Genomic DNA, 18,901 nt, shown 5'->3' on the forward strand with positions numbered 1-18,901 from the left:
GGAGGAAGGGGTTGGGTAGAAGAGGCTACCGAGCTCACAGCTGACTTTGGGGGTGGTGCTGGGGTGTGGTCGAGCTGAGGAGCAGTGTGAAGGTGGTGAGAATCAGTTGGAATCTGGACATATTTTGGGTGTAAATCTGAAAGAATTTGCAGATGGATTGACCGTTTGCATTTCAGGAAGAGTGGTCAATACTGAGACCTGGGGTGTTGCCTCAGCAAAGTGTTAGTGGTCTTAACCATTTAGAGATAGATTTAAAAAAAAAAGATGGGGGAGGAGAGATTGGGGGCCAGGGTGAAATCAAGGGTTTGGTTTTGGACTTGTTGAGTCTGAGACAGCTGTTAGACAATCTGGCAGACCTGGAGACCCCCCTGCCCAGCGCCCACTTTGAGAAGGGACTTGCTGCCCAGCTGCGGGAGTGCAGCTGGCAAACAGTCTCCACCTGACCACAACTTCCATTTAGTCCCAGACCGCAGGAAACCATTTTGTCTGAGGTTACGCCCTTCCTGGGGCAGCGTGCATCGGTGGCTGAGCAAGGTGGGCGCGAAGGCCGGGCAGCTTGGCCTGGTGGGCACCCCCTCTGATGGGCAGTACCCCCACAAGTCTCCCTACTGCCCACTGGGTTGTCAGAGGCGATTTCAGGCTTGTATCCCAGAGGGAGGTCCCTCTGCCCCGCCTTCCTTCCTCGCCCTTCCTTTCACAGGAAAGGCTCTCTAATGAACATCTTGCACCCCAAACTCATCTCAGTGTGTTTCTGGAAAACCTAACCTGTGGCAAGGTCCAAGCGGAGATGCTCCGTAGGCAGTAGGGTGTCGGAGTCTTCTGACTCAGGCTGCACCAGATGTAAATGGTGCTTGTAGCCCCAGGGTGGATGAGATCATCCAGGGGCCTGATGGCATCAGGAGAAAACTGGCTCTGACTGACCCCTATGCACCCAACATCTAGGGTTGGGAAGAGGAGAAGGAGACCCACGTGAGTGTGCAGGAAGGGGATTTTTTTTTTAAGTGTTTCAAGAACAAAGGAGTTGCTGCTCTCATTGGTATTGTAGGCAGCCAGGGGCCAGGTGTAATTGAGGGCTTAGAGTCAGCCCAGTTTCCTCGGCAGCAGTGAACACCACGTTGTGCTGGTGGATGGTGTGTGGATTGTTTGTTAGACCAGAATGGTTTTCACTTTTGCTCTGTGGACTACGTGCGGGGGGCTGAGCACTTTAATCTATTGACGCAGTGAACCCAGTCTCGGAAGAAGGTAGTTATATTTTCCTTGTGCAGGTACAGAAACTGTGCCCAGGGCGTCTCAGCTGGGAAGAGGCAGAGCAGGACCTGCAGCCAGGAAGAAGAAAGGTTCTGGACCACAGTCAAATCCTGAGAAAGTCTCAGAAAGAAGCAGCTCTTCCTGGCCGGCCCCAGTGCCTCATCACAGCCCCTGCGCTACACACTCACATCACACAGCTTGACGTACGTTGAGAGGCCCTGTCCCCTGAGTCTGCGGACATCCAGACTACTGCCCAGAGATGCTGCCACCTGCCTGCTGCTCGCTCCACCCTCATCAGGGTCTCCAGAGAATGTGAGTACTGCTTTTCCATGGGCCCCACTGGCGTTTGGTCAAGTTCTTTAATTGCTTAGGCTCTCATTTCTGACTTCTGTTAATAGTCCCTCCTTACTCCAGGGATGTGGCCAGGATACAAGGGGTATGCTTCAAAGTAGAAGTGAATGCCTTGGTGATTTTGAAATATACAGTGTTGCTTAGAAGAATCACTTCTAAATTAAATTAACAGATCCTGGCTGCATTCACCCAGGGCCTCCCACACAGAGCAGCCCTTGACATACTGCAAGGTGTCAGGTCAGTGTCTGCCAGTGGGAGGCTGCTTGTGTTTGAAACCACTATTCCTTTGTGGTCTTAGTTACTTTGTTGAACTTCCACCTGAGGCCTCTAGTTAAACCTCAGTTTTGCCTACACTCACTCTCTCTCTTTTTCAATCTGAGATGTCCCTGAGGTCCTCCAAAGCAAATTTTATTTAGACCATGTAGCCTACATACTTTAAGTTGTACCTTCCCAAATGTACCTCTGAAATTTGTTGAGAGCTTTCCAGCCACTTCTGCATGATTCAGTAAACGACACTTGGACTTGTTTAGAGACTGAATACCTCTGGGTTTAAGAAAGGATTTCCACACTCCCTCCTTTCCCTCATGGACTCTGCACCTCAGTTCAGACACACTCCCCCCCTCTCCTCATCCATCGTGTTTTCTGGAAATGTCAGTTGGAATGAAGCAAATCTGGTTGCATCTCATTCCACTCCTGTCCCTGCCATCAACTGTCCCCTTAAAAGGTTTTACTAAATTAGGCCCCTACCGGCTCACTGGAGCTATCTTTGCCTCCCCTCCCCAGGTCATTAAGTGGAGTCTCGGTCCCTGAATGGCCCTGGTTAACTTCTGCCTTGAGGGCCGGCGTCAGGAAGACTCCAAGAGGCAGTAAGGAATCCCGTTAGCCTTGATCCACTTGTGCTTGCGTGAATCATGTCTCTTCCTTTCTGGCTTCCCACCAGCCTTTTTCTAGGTCAGAGGGAGAGCTGAGAAATAGGGCCGGAGGTGCTGTCCCCTCACTGCCGGTTCTTAGGTTTTCCCTGATTTGTGCCTTCTTGTCTATTGGAAACTTGATGTTTTCTGAAGCTCTTTTTTAAGTGAAATTTAAACTGTGAAGGGGATGAAAAGAAGTCCAACCTTATTTCTTTACCCTATCCTCTCACTCCCTACAAAGTTAAGGATCACAAGATTAAAAAAAAAATAAAGCTTAGAAGGTTAAAGGGGATTTCCTGGCGCAACCTCTCATACCTATGTTTTATTTTGGTTTTGTGTTTTCCGAGGAGAGGGGTGGTCTCAGCAAAGAAAATGGATTCCTAATCACAGCAGAAAGTATGAAGAAGCCTGTGAGTCACAGTTTTTTGCTCATTATGACAGCCAACAGTTATCTGGTTTTGCAAAACCCTCTACCCACATCCCACACCCCCAACCCATTCAGCAAATACATTGAGTACTAGGCATTCTTCCTCTCTTTTTACCACCTCTTCGGGAGGGTGAAATATAACACACAAAAGAGTTCATCAAACAAATTTACAGCTTAACAAAATGCTATAAAGTAAACACTGTGTAACCATGACCCCAAGGTTATGAATATAATATGTTCCAGAAGCTTTATTGTTTTGTGTTTAACACTGAGATCTACAATCCACCTGGAGTTGATTTTTGTACATGGGGGAGATAAGGTCAACGTTTATTTTTTCCCATATGAATATGTAGTTATCTCAGCACCACTTACTGAAAAGATTGTCCCTTCCTCCGCTGCTCTATTCACTGCTATAAATTCTATGTAAAAATCAACGAATCTGGAAATGCATAAACTTAAAAAAATGAAAGTCCTACATCCTCATCCACCCTACCCCTGGAGGTGATAACTAATACAAACAATTTGAGATGAAGCCGTTGGTAATTTATTTGCTATGCATACAAACCTGTGTAATTAAACATACATAGAATTTGTTCTTATAAAAATTGTATCAAACTTTTCATACTGACAATGGCTAATTTTACATATTTGGTCATTGTTTTATATTTGTCCCTCTGTGAGCTGGCCTTGAGACGAGTTAGGGCCGTGGGACCCAAGGCCATGGCCAGAGCCTTGAGATAAGTTAAAGCTGTGGGACCCAAGGCCACGACTACAGAGCATGTTTGTAGTATGCAGTAAATAATTGCTCCACGCATGCGTCAATTATATAAAATTTAGAACAAAGAAAATAGAAGTACGCATGTGCTAGAGATATTCTGTAAGCCTAATGAACAAAAAAACTCAGACCACGCATGTGCTGACAGAAAACAGATAAAAGCAGGACAGGTGCATCATAGGCGCGCACCTCCCTGTGGCAATAAAGTGTTGTTAACCCCATGGTGTCTCCGGTTAAAGTCTGTCCAGCAGTATGGCAACTCCTCGTGCATTTTTTCGTTTGGGCCGCTCACCTCCTAGAACCCCACATCAGCCTCCCTCGGCTGACACTTGGCGTAGTCGGCAGGATGAGGTGAGTGCCCCTTCTGAACCCCCTGCCCCTGATGGGGATGCTCTGATGGAAGCAAAGTGGCCCCCTACCTCTGTATGGTACCCGGTGGCAGCCTATTTGCTGATGTGGGCTCAGCCTGAGGATTGGGACACAGTGGCGCCCCGGCCAGATGACGTCCGGAGGGCGTTGGAGCTGTTAGAAAATAATGTCCCATTAGCCCACCGAGAGGCAGCCGAGAGGGTGGCCTAGATGTTCTTATCTGTTTTACGGCATGCTAGCCAAGACATGAGAGATTTACAGATACAAGTGGAGGAGTTACAGTGTAAAGAAGAGGCGCTTAAGCAGAGACTCAGCACAGCAGAAAGATGTCTGCATGGTCCTAGCTCCGCCGCCTCTGAGAGCAGCTATGCCTGTATAGCTCCGGTCCCACTGCCCCTGGGAGTGATAAGCCCAACCCCTCCCCCCATTCCACTGCGTCTACAGCCCGTGGTGAGACAGCGGATGAAAATGGAGGAGCCCATGGCTCAGGGGGGAATTCCTACGGGGCCACGGCAAGTGACAAGACAAACCACCTATACATCCTACACATCAATGGAATTGAGGGACCTGGCAAAGCAATGCAAGCAGCGTATGGGTGAGTCAATCCCCGCATGGCTACTGCGCCTTTGGGATGATGGGGCTGACCAGACTGAGCTATCTCCAAAGGAGATGAGCCAGCTGGCCAGCATAACAACTGTCCCCTCACTGCGGCAGAGGCTACAAACTATTCCCCAGTCAAATGCTGATGCTGGCAACCATACGCTGATAAGCTGGTTAATGGCTGCTGTACGCACTGTGTGGGAAAGTGCAGGGGACTTGCCTGAACATGTGAGTAAATGGACCACGTATTTAGACTTAGCGCAAGTTATCCGGGAAATGGGCATGCGCCAGATGATGTTTTCTTTGCATTTCCGTAGTCCAGCTAATGAGCTCCTTACAGCTCGAATTAAAGATTTGATTTTGGCTAATGGCCCAACGGAAACGTTTGGAACTATGGCGGCGCTACTAGCACCGTATGTAGACCGCCCCATTCATGAAGTAACTGAGGCTCTGGCTCGTCTGGGGGACATAGAGGTGCGCCAAAAGTGGGTACGTGCTGCCAAGACTCAAGGTGAGTCCAAGACCCCCTCCTCCCGTGCAGTGACACAGAAAGGAAAGTCCACACCAAGAAGGAAAAAAGGGAATGCTCCAATTTTAGGAGGGCCCCAAAAGCTAGATCGCCGGCAGATATGGTGTGATTTACTGGCAGCTGGCCTGGCCCGTGTAAAATTAGATGGCCAGCCATTGGAGGTGCTGGTGGCCTTATGGAAAAAATTACAGCCTGAGCAACAATATACTCCATTGCCAACCTCCCATCAGGCCCGAGAGGTGGCCTTTGCTGATTTCCTCCCAGACTAGGAGGAAGGCCAAGGTGTTCGGGACGTGGGGCACCCCGACGACCGGAGGCCACATGTTGAGCTGACTATTCACTGGTCCCCCATGAATAAACAGCGAGTGCTGGCACTAGTAGACACAGGAGCTGAAATTACATTGGTGCATGGAAATCCAGAGCGTTTTCAGGGACCATGGGTTGATATAGAAGGATATGGAAACAAGCAAATATGTGTTAAACGAGTGACTCTGATTTGGGGCATTGGCCGTCTGCCCCTTGCTGCATATAAAGTACATATATCCCCAGTAACTAAATACATTCTGGGGATAGACATTTTGCAAGGATTGCAAATACAGACGACTCAAGAAAAATTTCGCCTGAGAGACCGTGTAGTGAAAACAGTTGTACGGGGGCATCCTCATCATGCACCTTTGATTTTGCCACAGGCCACACGAGTGGTGAATGTCCAGCAATATTGATTGCCCGGAGGCCATAAGGAAATAGGACAGACTATTCTGATGCTTGAGGAAGCCAATATAATTCGGGCTACGCATAGCCCATATAACTCTCCAGTATGGCCAGTGCGGAAGCCAGACGGCTCCTGGAGGATGACAGTGGACTATCGGGAACTAAATAAAGTCACTCCCCCCATGCATGCCGCGGAGCCAAATATAACAGATTTAATGGACCGACTGTCCCATGAACTGGGTACTTGTCACTATGTGGTTGACCTGACTAATACATTCTTCTCGATAAACATAGCCCCTGAGAGCCAAGAACAGTTTGCCTTCACCTGGGAAGGCAGACAATGGACATTTGTTGTGTTGCCACAGGGGTATCTGCACAGCCCTACACTGTGTCATGGCCTGGTGGCCCAGGACCTGGCTACATGAAGCAAACCAGATACCGTCCGCTTGTTCCATTATATTGATGACATAATGCTAACCTCTGATTCTCTTTCAAATTTGGAAACCAGTGCCACAGCGCTGCGAGAAGCCCTGGCGGGCTAGAGGTGGGCCGTGAACGAGGACAAAGTACAAGGACCTGGATATTCTGTCAAATTCTTAGATGTTGTCTGGTCGGGTAAGACAAAAGTGCTGCCTGAAGCAGTAATAGACAAAATCCAGGCATATTCCCGCCCTAAAACAGTTAAACAGTTACAGACTTATTTAGGTCTTCTGGGATACTGGCGGGTGTTTATTCCTCATTTGGCCCAAATAGCCAAACCCCTGTATAAACTGATTAAAAAGGGAAAAGTCTGAAATTGGTCTGATGAGACCAAATGTACATTTGTTAAAACTAAGAGGGCAGTGGCCCAAGCGCAAGCACTGCGCACTATAGATCCAGACCTCCCTTTCTGGTTGACAGTCCATGTGGACAATGATGGATATGGCTGGGGCTTACGGCAGAAACATGGGCAGCGGAAGGTGCCCATAAGATTCTGGTCTCAGTTATGGAAAGGGGCTAAATGTCGTTATTCTCTGATTGAAAAACAGTTGCTAGCAACTTATACATCCTTGATTGCCACTGAACCCCTGACGGGGAGGCAAGAGGTCCAAGTGCAGACCACATACCCTATTGCAGGATGGGTACAGACATGGACAAAACAACCCCGATCGGGAACTGCCCAAACCCCAACTCTGACGAAGTGGGGTGCTTATTTGGAACAGAGAGCCCAATACACCACTAGCCCCTTGGCTGCAGAGTTGCAGCAGGTGTTAGGGCCTGTAAAATTTGTTGCGTCTGATGTACAGACTCTCCCACAACAAGGGGTGGACCCTGTGCCCAGTCCCTTTCATGAAGGGAAAGGGCCACCCCCGAAAACTGCTTGATATGCTGATGGATCTTGTAAGGGCAATCCGCCCACTTGGGTTGCAGTAGCACTGAACCCTGCCACTAAAGCCTTCTGGTATGAGACCGGAGAAGGCCAATCCAGCCAATGGGCTGAGTTATGGGCAATATGGCTGATGTTAATGAATAAACCTAGCCCCTTGCAGATTTGTACAGATAGTTGGGCCATGTATCGAGGCCTTACATTGTGGATACCCCAATGGGCCCTGCAAGACTGGATAATTGGGCACCGGCCCCTGTGGGGACAACGGATGTGGAAACAGTTATGGGACAAAGGCCAAGAAGGCCAATATACTGTTTACCACGTACCAGGGCACCGCCCAGCCCTGGCACCGGGCAATGATGCTGCTGACGCGCTAGCCCAACTCCGCCCTGTACAGGCTATGGTCCCAGGACCCAATATAGGTCCCTGGCTCCATAAGAAACTTGGTCATGTTGGCTCATACACAATGAGGCAGGTAGCCGACCGGTGGGGCCTGCACCTGAGCCACAGTGAAGCCAAAGATGCCGTGCGGCACTGTCCATGGTGTGCTAAGCACCACCTGCACCGGCAGCGATGGCCCCAACAGATAGAAAAGATTGCATGGGAAATTCAGCCACTGCAGGTATGGCAAATAGATTACGTAGGCCCCTTTGCTCCGAGTACGGGCTTGCGGTACCTGCTGACAGCAGTAGACACCGTTACTGGTCTAGGTTTTGCTCACCATGTGCCCCGAGCTACACAAGACTCTACTATTAGAGCACTGGAAGTTTTACGGGCCTTCTATGGGACTCCCTTAAAAATACAAAGTGATAGAGGGACCCCTTTCACTGCCCAACAGACCCAGGAATGGGCCCAAAAAAATGATATTAACTGGATATTACATGTGCCTTACCGTCCTCAAGCAGCAGAAATGATTGAACGGTACAATGGCCTATTGAAGGACAAACTGAGGGCTCTCAAACCACAAGGGCGAGGCTGAAACAATGTCTTGCCGCAGGCGGTACGTCTTTTAAATAAACAACCTCGCCATACAGGTATGAGCCCACTGGAAAAGTTATTGCAAGGGTACTATTCGGAGACTCAGAGTTGGGCCCATGCAGGATGCCTCCGATGTCTCAATAGTGGGGCATGCATTAATATTATGCGCCCCCAGGGTGTTGAACTCAGGAAAACAGGACACCTGGACATGGAAGAATCAGGTCCAGACTAAAGGCCCCTGGCTAGCCCTTTTGGAACCATGGGGCAATGGGCTAGAAAAAGCCCTGCAGGTAACCCCACGACTGGGGAAATGGCCTTTTGATGTGCAGGTTACTCTAGGGAAAACAGGAGTGTCCCTACTTAAAGGAACAAAAGCCCTACGGCTTTGGGCAATTCCACTGATAGCTCCTGAAGCTCTCCCAGAGTGTAACCAACCTAGTGTGGGCGGGTTGGTGTGGTACCACCGCCCAGGGCAAACAGCCCTTCCTGCCACTGTACTCTCACAGGATGAGAAAGTGGCTTGCATCCTCCCAAAAGGGAAAGATTTGCCAATCATGGTGTCCACCTCTGCTCTGTCCTTCCGTCCAGGGTAACAGCAAATACCGTGTTCTCCTGGGCACACACATTCGCGCAAGTCCACAACGTCTCTCACTGTTGGGTCTGTACTGAACTTCCTGTAGACACAGGAGATGGACTGCCGTGGCACCTCCACCCCGTGTCCAGAGCTAATTGGAACACCTTAATTCAATGGAATGCCAACAGGACAGCGAGATCGCCCTGGGACTTGCGGTGGCAGACTATTAAAAAAATAATTCAACGTGAGCGGGGCAATGCCCCCCCCCAACTGAAAGGACTGTATAAAATGGGTGGGGATGGATAAATAATGTTCATGTAAAAATGAGGAATTGGATCGCATAGATCATGTAACTCAAGACCCCCTTAAGAATTGGTGGTCATCCTTGACGTCCTCCTGGAGATGGAGCCTAACTGTCCTAGCTATTGTTGCTGTTTGTGTATTGGTAGGATGCTGTACTTTGTATTGTTGTTGTGGTCTTTGGGCACAATGCTCTGCCCTATGGGCTAGGGTCCCCACGACCTAGGGGGTGGAATGTGAGCTGGCCTTGAGACGAGTTAAGGCCGTGGGACCCAAGGCCATGGCCAGAGCCTTGAGATAAGTTAAGGCTGTGGGACCCAAGGCCACGACTACAGAGCATGTTTGTAGTATGCAGTAAATAATTGCTCCACACATGCGTCAATTATATAAAATTTAGAACAAAGAAAATAGAAGTACGCATGTGCTAGAGATATTCTGTAAGCCTAATGAACAAAAAAACTCAGACCACGCATGTGCTGACAGAAAACAGATAAAAGCAGGACAGGTGCATCATAGGCGCGCACCTCCCTGTGGCAATAAAGTGTTGTTAACCCCATGGTGTCTCCGGTTAAAGTCTGTCCAGCAGTATGGCAACTCCTCGTGCATTTTTTCGTTTGGGCCGCTCACCTCCTAGAACCCCACATCAGCCTCCCTCGGCTGACACCCTCTCATCCCTTCTAAGAGTTGACAAGTAACCCATCCTGATGGAGGCACTGCCTGTGTCAAGGCTCTGTGAAATGTCCATTCAAAAAACAACTTCAATGAATTTAAAGTAAATTTGTAGAAACAGGGAGGAAGGAAAGAATCCACGTGCTGAAGCTAATTTCAGACACCTGATTCTCCCCAGGTGTCCAGGCCTGGACCTTGGCAACCTTGCCCTCCCCTTGCTGAGTCAGCTCTTCCCTGGGGAGCGTGGCCCACTGGACTCCTGACAATTCTGGGCAAACTTTGCTCTGGTCTGTGGCTACCAGTATGGGCGAGCAAGAGCACTTTAGGCACAAAGTGAAGACACAACAAGGGGCCAGGGACTCCAGGATAAGCCTTTCTTCTCCAGCATGAGACGAATTTAGGATGATGCTTGCACCTCAGATTTCAAGAATAAAATGTGCTACACACTCCCAAGGGAACTGGTTGACACAGTGCTAAAAGAACTCTTCTTTGGAGGCAACCTTTAACTTACTTAGTTTTCTAAAGGCAAAAAGTGAATGTGGAGGGCTCCCAAGGAACAGGGGTGATTCAGCAGAGCTCTTTCCTGAGATGCTTATGGGCACACATTATAGTTAACAGTCTATACACCTGATGGGCCTCTAATGGGGATGGAGATTCACTGCCTCACAGGTAAGACAAACTGAGGCTCCACTCAGAGTCCTCTGAAGCCACTTAGAGCTGATTTCATGAGAGTGCTCTTTGTACATCCTTGAGCTCGCCATTTACAGAGAATTGTTCAGTTTTGAAAAAATTGCTCTGAACATGAACAATTTCCCCCTTATAATGGAAGGTCTCATTTTCAGCCAATCGACTGCATTCTTACTCATGCATTCTCTCTCCTCTTGTTCTTTCTCTCTCAGGCTCTCTGAAGGCCAGAGAGGTAGGCAGCTTATAAAGGGGATGGGTTGGGAGAAGGTAAATTTGGTAAAAGATGATCTGAACTAGACTCTGGATCCAGCCCAGGAGAGCTCGTCTCGGCTTGGGCTGCCCCAGTGCGAGGCTGGTCATGCTTATTCACCTACCCAGGGCGAGTGAGCACGGCTCCTGGCTGGCCTAGAGGCACAGACTGGAACCAGAGGACCATCAGAGTGCTTGTTTCTCAACACTCCTTCCACCAGTCCCATTTGTCTCCACCAATACGTTTTTATTGATAGTTTTCTGGAGACAGGGCATAGTTTGGGTGGAGAGGTTTCCGGAAGTCATTCTCCAAGTGTGGTGAGTTTCTCTTCTGGGGGAGGAGAGACTTGCTCCCTTGGTCCCTTCCCATTCTTCACCCTACAGGGGCAGAGAACGCGTGGGTAGAGGCTCTGGTAGAACTGAGAAACGCTAAGCACACCCTACTCCATCGGCTGGCCTCAGGTAGGAGTAGCCATGACTAGAATGGTCTCACTGAGCCCAAGCTAAAGAAATTAAGGAGAAAAGAGATGGGCATATTTTTTAAGGGACAGCAGAAAGCAGATCTGTTCTAATTCCCAGAGTGTTGCAGAGGAGAAAACAGGACTGAAAAGGCATCAAGAGACATTGAAACTAGGTATCATCATCATCCATTACAAGAGTAATAATGATCATTTAGAAATGCAGTAGGCACTTGATTAGTTATTTTAGCCTCCCAAGGACTTTAGAAGGTGTGTGGTATACTCATTGTGCAGCTAAGGAAACAGCTTGAATCTCATGATACAGCAGAAACAGCGCTGGTCTGGGAGTCGTTTATTGGCTGTATGACTTCGGGCAGGTCACCTGACCTCCCTGGGCCTCTGTATCCAGTTTGGGCCACACCACCTCTAAAGACTTTTTTAGTTCTGACATAGGCAACTTGACTTGGTAAGGCAAAGCAGCATGAACAAAGATAACCCTTTAAAACCCTTAAAACCCATAATCACCATTACCCCATGTGAGGGAACATTTCCCCACTCAAGAACTAGCCATCACCACTGACCTGCCGGGCTCTGTGTGTGCTCAGTCCTGGGATGCAGAGGTGGACAACGGAGGCCTGTCCTCATAGACTGGACTTGTGGTGACCTTGACTTGTTGTTCTTTCAAATAGACTTTATTTTTTAGAAAGGTTTTAGATTTATAGAAAAATTGAAGAGCTAGTTCCCAGATACTCTCCCAGCTTCCCCTATTACTAACATCTCACCTTAGTATGGTGCATGTATTATAATCAATGAACCAACATGGATACATTATTATTAACTAAAATCCACAGTTTATTCAGAGCTCCTTGGTTTTTACCTAATATCTTTTTTCTGTTTCAGGGTCCCATCTTACATTTGGTCATCATGTCTCCTTAAGCTCCCCTTGGCTGTGACAGTTTTTAGACTCTCTTGTTTTTTATGATCTTAACAGTTTTGGGGCGTACTGGTCAAGTATTTTGTAGGACACCCTACTATTGGAATTTGTCTGATTTTATTTTCATGATTTGACTGGGGTTATGGGTTTGGAGGGAGGAGGAGCACAAAACTAAAGTGCCATTGCACTATGGAGGACAGTATGGAGATTGCTTAAAAAACTGAATATAGACTTACCAGATGATCTAGCAATCCCACTTCTGGGCATATATCCAGAGAAAACTATAATTTGAAAAGATACGTGCACCCCAATGTCCACAGCAGCATTATTCACAGTAGCCAAGACATGGAAACAACATAAATGTCCATCAACAGATGACTGGATAAAGAAGATATGGTGTATACACACTCACACACACACACACACAGAGACACACAATGGAATATTACTCAGCCATAAAAAATAATGAAATAATGCCACTTGTAGCAACATAGATGGACCTAAAGATCACCACACAGAGTGAAGTATATCAGACAGAGAAAGACAAGTATGATATGTTATCATTTATATGTAGAATCTAAAAAAAAAGATACAAATTCTATTTTACAAACCAAAAACAGACTCATGGACATAGAAAACAAACTATGGTTACCAAAGAGGAATGGGCAGGGAGGAATAAATTAGGGGTTGGGGATTAACAGACACATGTTACTACATATAAAATAGATAAACAACAAGAACCTACTGTATAGCACAGGGAATTATATTCAATTTCTTATAATAACATATAATGGAAAAGAATCTGAAAAGAAAAAAATGTATGTATGTATAACTGAATCACTTTGCAGTACACCTGAAACTAACATTGTAAATCGACTACATTTCATTAAAAAAGTTTTTTAAAAAGTTAAGTGCCATTGTCATCATATCAAATTAAAGGGACATACTAGCTCCATGATTTATGACTGTTGATACTGACCTTGACCTGGCTCTGGTAGTGTTTGGCAGGTCTGTCCACTATAAAGTTACTCTTTTCTCCCCTTTTCTATATTGTGCGCTTTGGAAGGAGTCACTCTGCACAGCTCACAGTTAAGGAGTGAGGAGTTATATCTCCTTTCCCAGAGGGCAGAGAATCCACGTAAATTATTTAAAATTCTTCTGCAAGAGAGATTTGTCTCTTCTCCCCCATTTATTTATTTATTCAATCATTTATCTATATCAGCATGGACTCATGGACATTTACTTTCTACTTTGGGTTAAAGATCAATACTACTTTCTTTTTTGCTCAAAATTTTCCAGACTTTATCCATGGAGTTCTTTTGATTGGTTCCTATGTCCCTTTGACATAGCTCTATCACAGTAGGTTTTTGTTTGTTTGTTTTTGCTTTCTGAGTACCTCTTTACTTTCTGGCACTACAAGATACTTCAGTCTCATCTTGTATATGTCTTGCAGCAGTCTTGGAATCAGTCATTTCTCCAAAGAGCCCTGGTTCTTTTCATTGAAGAACAGCATTAGGAACCAAAATCTGGGTGCTAGGTGTACTCATTGCTGATGGGATTTTTTTTAACTGTACTTTTTTCTGATTATAAATACAAGCTTATTATAAGAGATAACTAGAAAATACAGAAATGTATAAAGACAAAAATAATTTAAATATTCCCACTATCCACAACACAGAACAGTAGACTTTTTGCTTTTTGTCTAGAAGAAGCTAGAGCTGGCGTAATGGATTGGGGAGGATAAAGAGACAACTATTTTTGTTCCACAAAAAGTCGACAGGATGGTGACAAGACAAATTGCCTGGTCAGTCAGCTGCCACAGTAGCACTCAAAGTCTGGAAACATTTCCTGGAATCATAGAACATAAGAACTGGTGGGACCTTGGAGGCCATTGGGTCAAGCCCCTCATTGTGAAAAGATGGTCACTGCTGGGAGGCAAGGAGGCCATTCTCCAGGTCATGCAGGGACTGTGGCTAAACCAGGCATACCACAAGGTGGTCACAAAGCCTGGCCTGGACTGAGTGCCTGATTTCAAGTTAAGTACATTTTCTTCTATGATTTTTCAGTGCAATAAATATGACTTGGAGTGATATAAGCCAACAATTAAGAGAACTTACTTTGGGGTCAGATACACCTGGATTTGAGTTCTAGTTCCACTACTGATTGCTGTGCGACCTTGGGCAAAGTACTTAACCTCTCTGGGTCGTGGTTTCTTCATCTGAAATAGGAACAGTAATAGTTACCTGTTTAGTGTTGTCTATGTTCTAGGCACTGTGGCAAAAACTTTTCATGCATTTAACTCATGGACTCTTCACAGCAACTTCACGAGGTAGGTATTACAGTTATTCAGATTTTACAGTTGAGGAAGCCAGCACAGAAAAAAATAAAATAACTTGTCAGAGGTCCCATAAGGGGTAAATAGCAGAGCCCTGCTTTAAACCAGACCTACGTTCCTAACCATTACATGAGACCTCCTCTTTTTATCCTAATAGTGAAGATGATTCTTCCTAGCTCAAAGGATCGTAGTCAAAAGTAAATGTGAACATCCATGTAAAATACTCAGAACAGTGCCTACCACATGTCACCTTTCAACCAACACCAGCTGGCATTATTATCACCACTTCTGCTGCTGCGAGTCCCAGTGATTCTCCCAGTGCCGCACTCAAATCGTTGAAGGGTCCAAAGATTGTAACCCTATGAAGTACGAAGTATGTTAACTGCTTGCAAGGTGGTTTTAATACACTTGTGAAGAAACATGACCACAAGCAAAACAATTTGAGACAGTTAATACTAAAATCATTTGTGAACTCTAGCCATTTGTTACCATTGTTGTGATTACCTGACCTTGCTTCAATCATGGGAGTGGATTCTGTACTGAAACAAAAGTCAGGCCATCGGAATTCACACGGAGGGAGAAGCTAAAAGACCATTGCTCCTGTTCACTCCCCTTAAGCTTTCGAATCTCAGACTTTGTTCAGGCCCTTCCGTTTGAGGTGCAGGTGGAATCATCTTCCCTCCTTCAGAGCTCTGATCAATTTTAAATTTTAGAACTTGTCAATGTGGTCCCATGGCTTCCCCTCGCTGGACTATAACTGATGAGAGCGGAGCCATGGTTTTCAGTCACCTCTACGCTGGCCCCCCTACACAAGGCTTGCCGCTTTTAGAAGGCATAATGCAGAAAGCAGCAAGATTTAGAGTCATAAGATTTAAGTGCTTCTCCAAGCCAAGTGCAAGTGGATAAGTCACTTAAAATGTGAATCTTTCCTTGTCAATAAAATGCAGGAAATCGTACCTGCTTTGCAGAATTTCGTGAAATATGCGTAAGACAATGTCGATGTGTGAACAGCTTCTGCGTTATAGTTTGTTGCTACAATTTGTGAATCAGGGTAAACTTGAAGGAGATACAGCTGGCCACGTTACCCAGGAGGCACTGGGTATGAGGAAACCTCCAGACCATAGAGTTCAGTTCCTAGATGGGCCTCCTACTCGTCACTTCCGCTCGCCAGCCTAAAACCGCTCCTGCGCAGTGTATTTCTTCCTCTCTGGGCTTGGACTTGTTTGTTCCGACATGGTGAGTATCGGCCTCTTGGAGGCCTGGATATCTATCCGCCTTCATCTGCCTTTTTCTTGTATTTTCCGCGCTAACCCGCCTCTGCTCGCCCGCTCTGTGCCGTGGCCCAGGCCTCCGTGCTCTCGCGGCTTCTCTCGGACGGAAACTTGAGCGAGGGGCCGGAGCGGCTTGGCGGGAGCTGGGGCATCCGGCGGGGTTAACGGGGTGCCCTCGGCGCACAGGGCCCAGTGTGGGGCCTCTTTACCGGGTTGGCGTAGGGGAAGCTAGGTGACAGTCTGGGGCTGGGAGAGTGGAAGAATGGGGTAGGGAGGCGCCTGGATTGGGCGGAGGGCAAGGCCTCTGTTCCTGGGACCTAATGTCACTGATTTCTCTCAACTCTTTTAACAGGCCAAACGCACCAAGAAGGTCGGAATCGTCGGTAAATACGGGACCCGTTATGGTGCCTCCCTCCGGAAAATGGTGAAGAAAATTGAAATCAGCCAGCACGCCAAGTACACTTGCTCCTTCTGCGGCAAAGTAAGATGGTCTCTGGGCCGGGGAGTTGGAGGCGCGGAGGGGAGGTTCCTTCCCAAGTGAGGAAGGGACGTTTATAGTTTGCTGGTTCTAAGTCGTCGAGCGGTTAGAATTGCACATACCATTGGCTGTCGGTTTTGTCTTCTGGTGTTGCTAGAGTTTTTTGTTTAGTTTTTCCTTTTTTTAATATTTTCTGTGTGCATTATAGCTATTTTTTGTGCGGGGGGGCTCGTCTTTCACATCCGTGACAGTGTCACCATGGTGAATGCAAATTTTCCACCAGGGAACTTAAAATTAGAAAAATGAACTACATACTTCATAAAATACATCAGCTTTAGTTTTCTAGTGTAATTTAGACTCCTGGGTGTTTATAATAGGAAGGACTTTTCTTTGGTTCATGGGGAAAATGATTGTATTTTACAGACCAAGATGAAGAGACGAGCCGTGGGCATCTGGCACTGTGGTTCCTGCATGAAAACGGTAGCTGGTGGTGCCTGGACCTACAAGTGAGTCCGTTTCTTTATGGTATTTGGAAGTGTGTGGACCACGTCAGAAATCCAGGTGTAATGCTGGATGGGCTAGTTTTAACTCTTAAAAGACTGAGGAAGTAAAGTGCTCTTTTTTTTTTTTCAAGACTCTTTGAGCGTTAGAGTCTATTTTCAGTTATTCAGTAGAAACAAAACTACTGAAATAAAACTATAGTCTTGTTGACATTGTTTTAGAATTTTAAAGAGTCATTAGTGTTATCAGTGTGTATGGTGCAGGTCCGTTAGTTGGGCAGACTTCTGAATACTTGTATGGCAGGCTGTTTTTACAAAAATTAAGAGGTCTTTTAGCTTACTACTGCGTATGTATTGAGGCCATCTAGGCCACCACAGCTTTGCCATTATAAACAGTATTGGTTGGACTTCTTCAGTTTTGTGACTGATGAGGGCCAGGTGATATTGCTGAGATTCCCTCTATGCTGGTTATTGCTCGTGTGGACTTTTAAGTTTACCCATTTCTGGAAATTCAAGCCATGCCTGAGGGCCTCTATTCTTGGAATTCATTGCTGACCCTGAAGGCTGAGGTGTTTTCCCTCGAGCCAGTGTATAGACTTGTGCTGTCCAGTACCCTAGTCATTTACGTACAGTAAAGTTGATACAGTTAGTGTAGTTGAAATTGTTAGATTTTTTTTTAATTTAAAATTGAAGGAGGGTAAAATACTGGAAAATGTTGAAATGATAATGTGATATGTATTATATATGTATGCATTCTGTGGGGGTTTTATGAGGGAAAACGGAGTGGGGTGTTCATTGGTGGTTATGGTAAAATGAATTAGCATTCATGTTTAGAGGGGTGGGATGGATATGTGGTTTTTAGGTACAGTTCCTGAATGTTGTAAAACGTTTTTTTATTTTCAGTGTGCTATATGTAGTCTGCTCTACTGCTTTAGACACTGTTTTCTTGATACCTGTCATTGTACCATTGTATAATTTGTTTTTTCTGACATTCTGTCCATTTCCTTTTAATGAGTTTAGTTGGCCTCTTGCAACCATTCCTTCCTGTTAATTTCATGCTCTGATAGTTGAGAAATCAGATGCATGAGATCCTGAAGTCACAACTGTTAAATGGATGCCACCATCATCAACATTGTAATGTAAAAATGAGGCAGATTTCTCATTTGCCATTTCACATGTTAACCTAGTTAATTATGTTGGAACCAAATTTGTTTCTCCTTACAGCACCACTTCTGCCGTCACAGTAAAGTCTGCCATCAGAAGACTGAAGGAATTGAAGGACCAGTAGAAGCACCACCATTTGAAACATTGCTAGCCTATAATAAATGGGTTAATTTATGTAACAAAATTACTTTGGGTTGTTGTTACTTTTATTAGATGTTCTTAATTGCATTACATTAATTTTGCTTTCTAAAAAAATACTTGGATATTAAAATCCTTCTAATTTTTGTTGGAAAAGCATTCTGAGATGTTAAAATCCAGTTCTGTTTGTTTTTTTAGTAGTCAAATGATACATGATAAAAGAATATGAGCCTCATTGACTTCTTTGAGATACAATGGTTCAAATTGTGAAAATTTATTTTAAAATCAGTTGATACTTTTTTTTTAATATTTTAAAGGTAGGATGACATATATTGCCTATTAACTTGGTGTTTTGTATCACCACATGTTAACTTTTTGTAGAGATGTTTGACACAGGTTTTCAGAAATTCCCAGGTGAATGGCTAGGACTTTGCATCCGCATTCGGAAATGAATAAGCTTCAGGTGGCTGTGGTTAAGAATTACCAACTCAGCCAAACTGCCTTAGATAGTTGTGTGGTCTGTTACTTAACCTTTGTCTGTTTTAGTTGGATGAGCAATGCCTGATAGTAGAATGGAATGATGGGAGCTGGGATTACTAACTTAGGAGTCTTATTTGAAGGCTTTTGTGTAGCTTTTCTTAGAAATCAGGATGTGATTCTGATTCTGTAGGCAATAGAGAATCATCAGAATTTTGTAAGCAGTGAGGTAATGTTGAGCCTGAATATTCTAAGTGTGGAGTACCATTTAATCCCTCAACTTTAGGGATTTCAATCCATGTATTCTTGGCTCCAGAGCTGGTATTACTAGGCATACTTGTTTTTTATGGTAGTTGAAGGGGGTGGATGGAGGACATAGAGACAAACTAGGAGGTTGTCAAA

At 45.7% G+C, this 18,901-nt stretch overlaps 2 protein-coding genes and 1 long non-coding RNA gene across 3 annotated transcripts; 2 read left to right on the plus strand and 1 right to left on the minus strand.

The window, feature by feature from the left end:
- The first annotated feature begins 3,693 nt into the window (after positions 1 to 3,693).
- Positions 3,694 to 5,752, plus strand: LOC140696468 (uncharacterized). Its single transcript, XM_072961603.1, has 2 exons — positions 3,694 to 4,063; positions 4,526 to 5,752. Exons 1-2 carry the CDS (start codon positions 3,965 to 3,967, stop codon positions 5,477 to 5,479), a joined length of 1,053 nt encoding a protein of 350 aa, XP_072817704.1. The 5' UTR covers positions 3,694 to 3,964; the 3' UTR covers positions 5,480 to 5,752.
- Positions 5,753 to 10,816: 5,064 nt separating this feature from the next.
- On the minus strand, positions 10,817 to 15,668 carry LOC140696466 (uncharacterized). Its single transcript, XR_012072861.1, has 4 exons — positions 15,429 to 15,668; positions 14,712 to 14,830; positions 14,254 to 14,354; positions 10,817 to 11,122 (listed from the first exon to the last, which is right to left on the minus strand). It is a non-coding gene; the product is annotated as an uncharacterized lncRNA (long non-coding RNA).
- On the plus strand, positions 15,597 to 18,071 carry RPL37A (ribosomal protein L37a). The gene is made up of 4 exons (XM_006207275.3): positions 15,597 to 15,707; positions 16,095 to 16,223; positions 16,644 to 16,726; positions 17,945 to 18,071. The coding sequence occupies exons 1-4, from the start codon at positions 15,705 to 15,707 to the stop codon at positions 18,006 to 18,008; spliced, it is 279 nt and encodes a 92-aa protein (XP_006207337.1). The 5' UTR covers positions 15,597 to 15,704; the 3' UTR covers positions 18,009 to 18,071.
- The last annotated feature ends 830 nt before the right edge of the window (positions 18,072 to 18,901 follow it).

The sequence above is a fragment of the Vicugna pacos genome, chromosome 5 (assembly GCF_048564905.1).
Source record: "Vicugna pacos chromosome 5, VicPac4, whole genome shotgun sequence".
NCBI lineage: Eukaryota > Metazoa > Chordata > Mammalia > Artiodactyla > Camelidae > Vicugna > Vicugna pacos.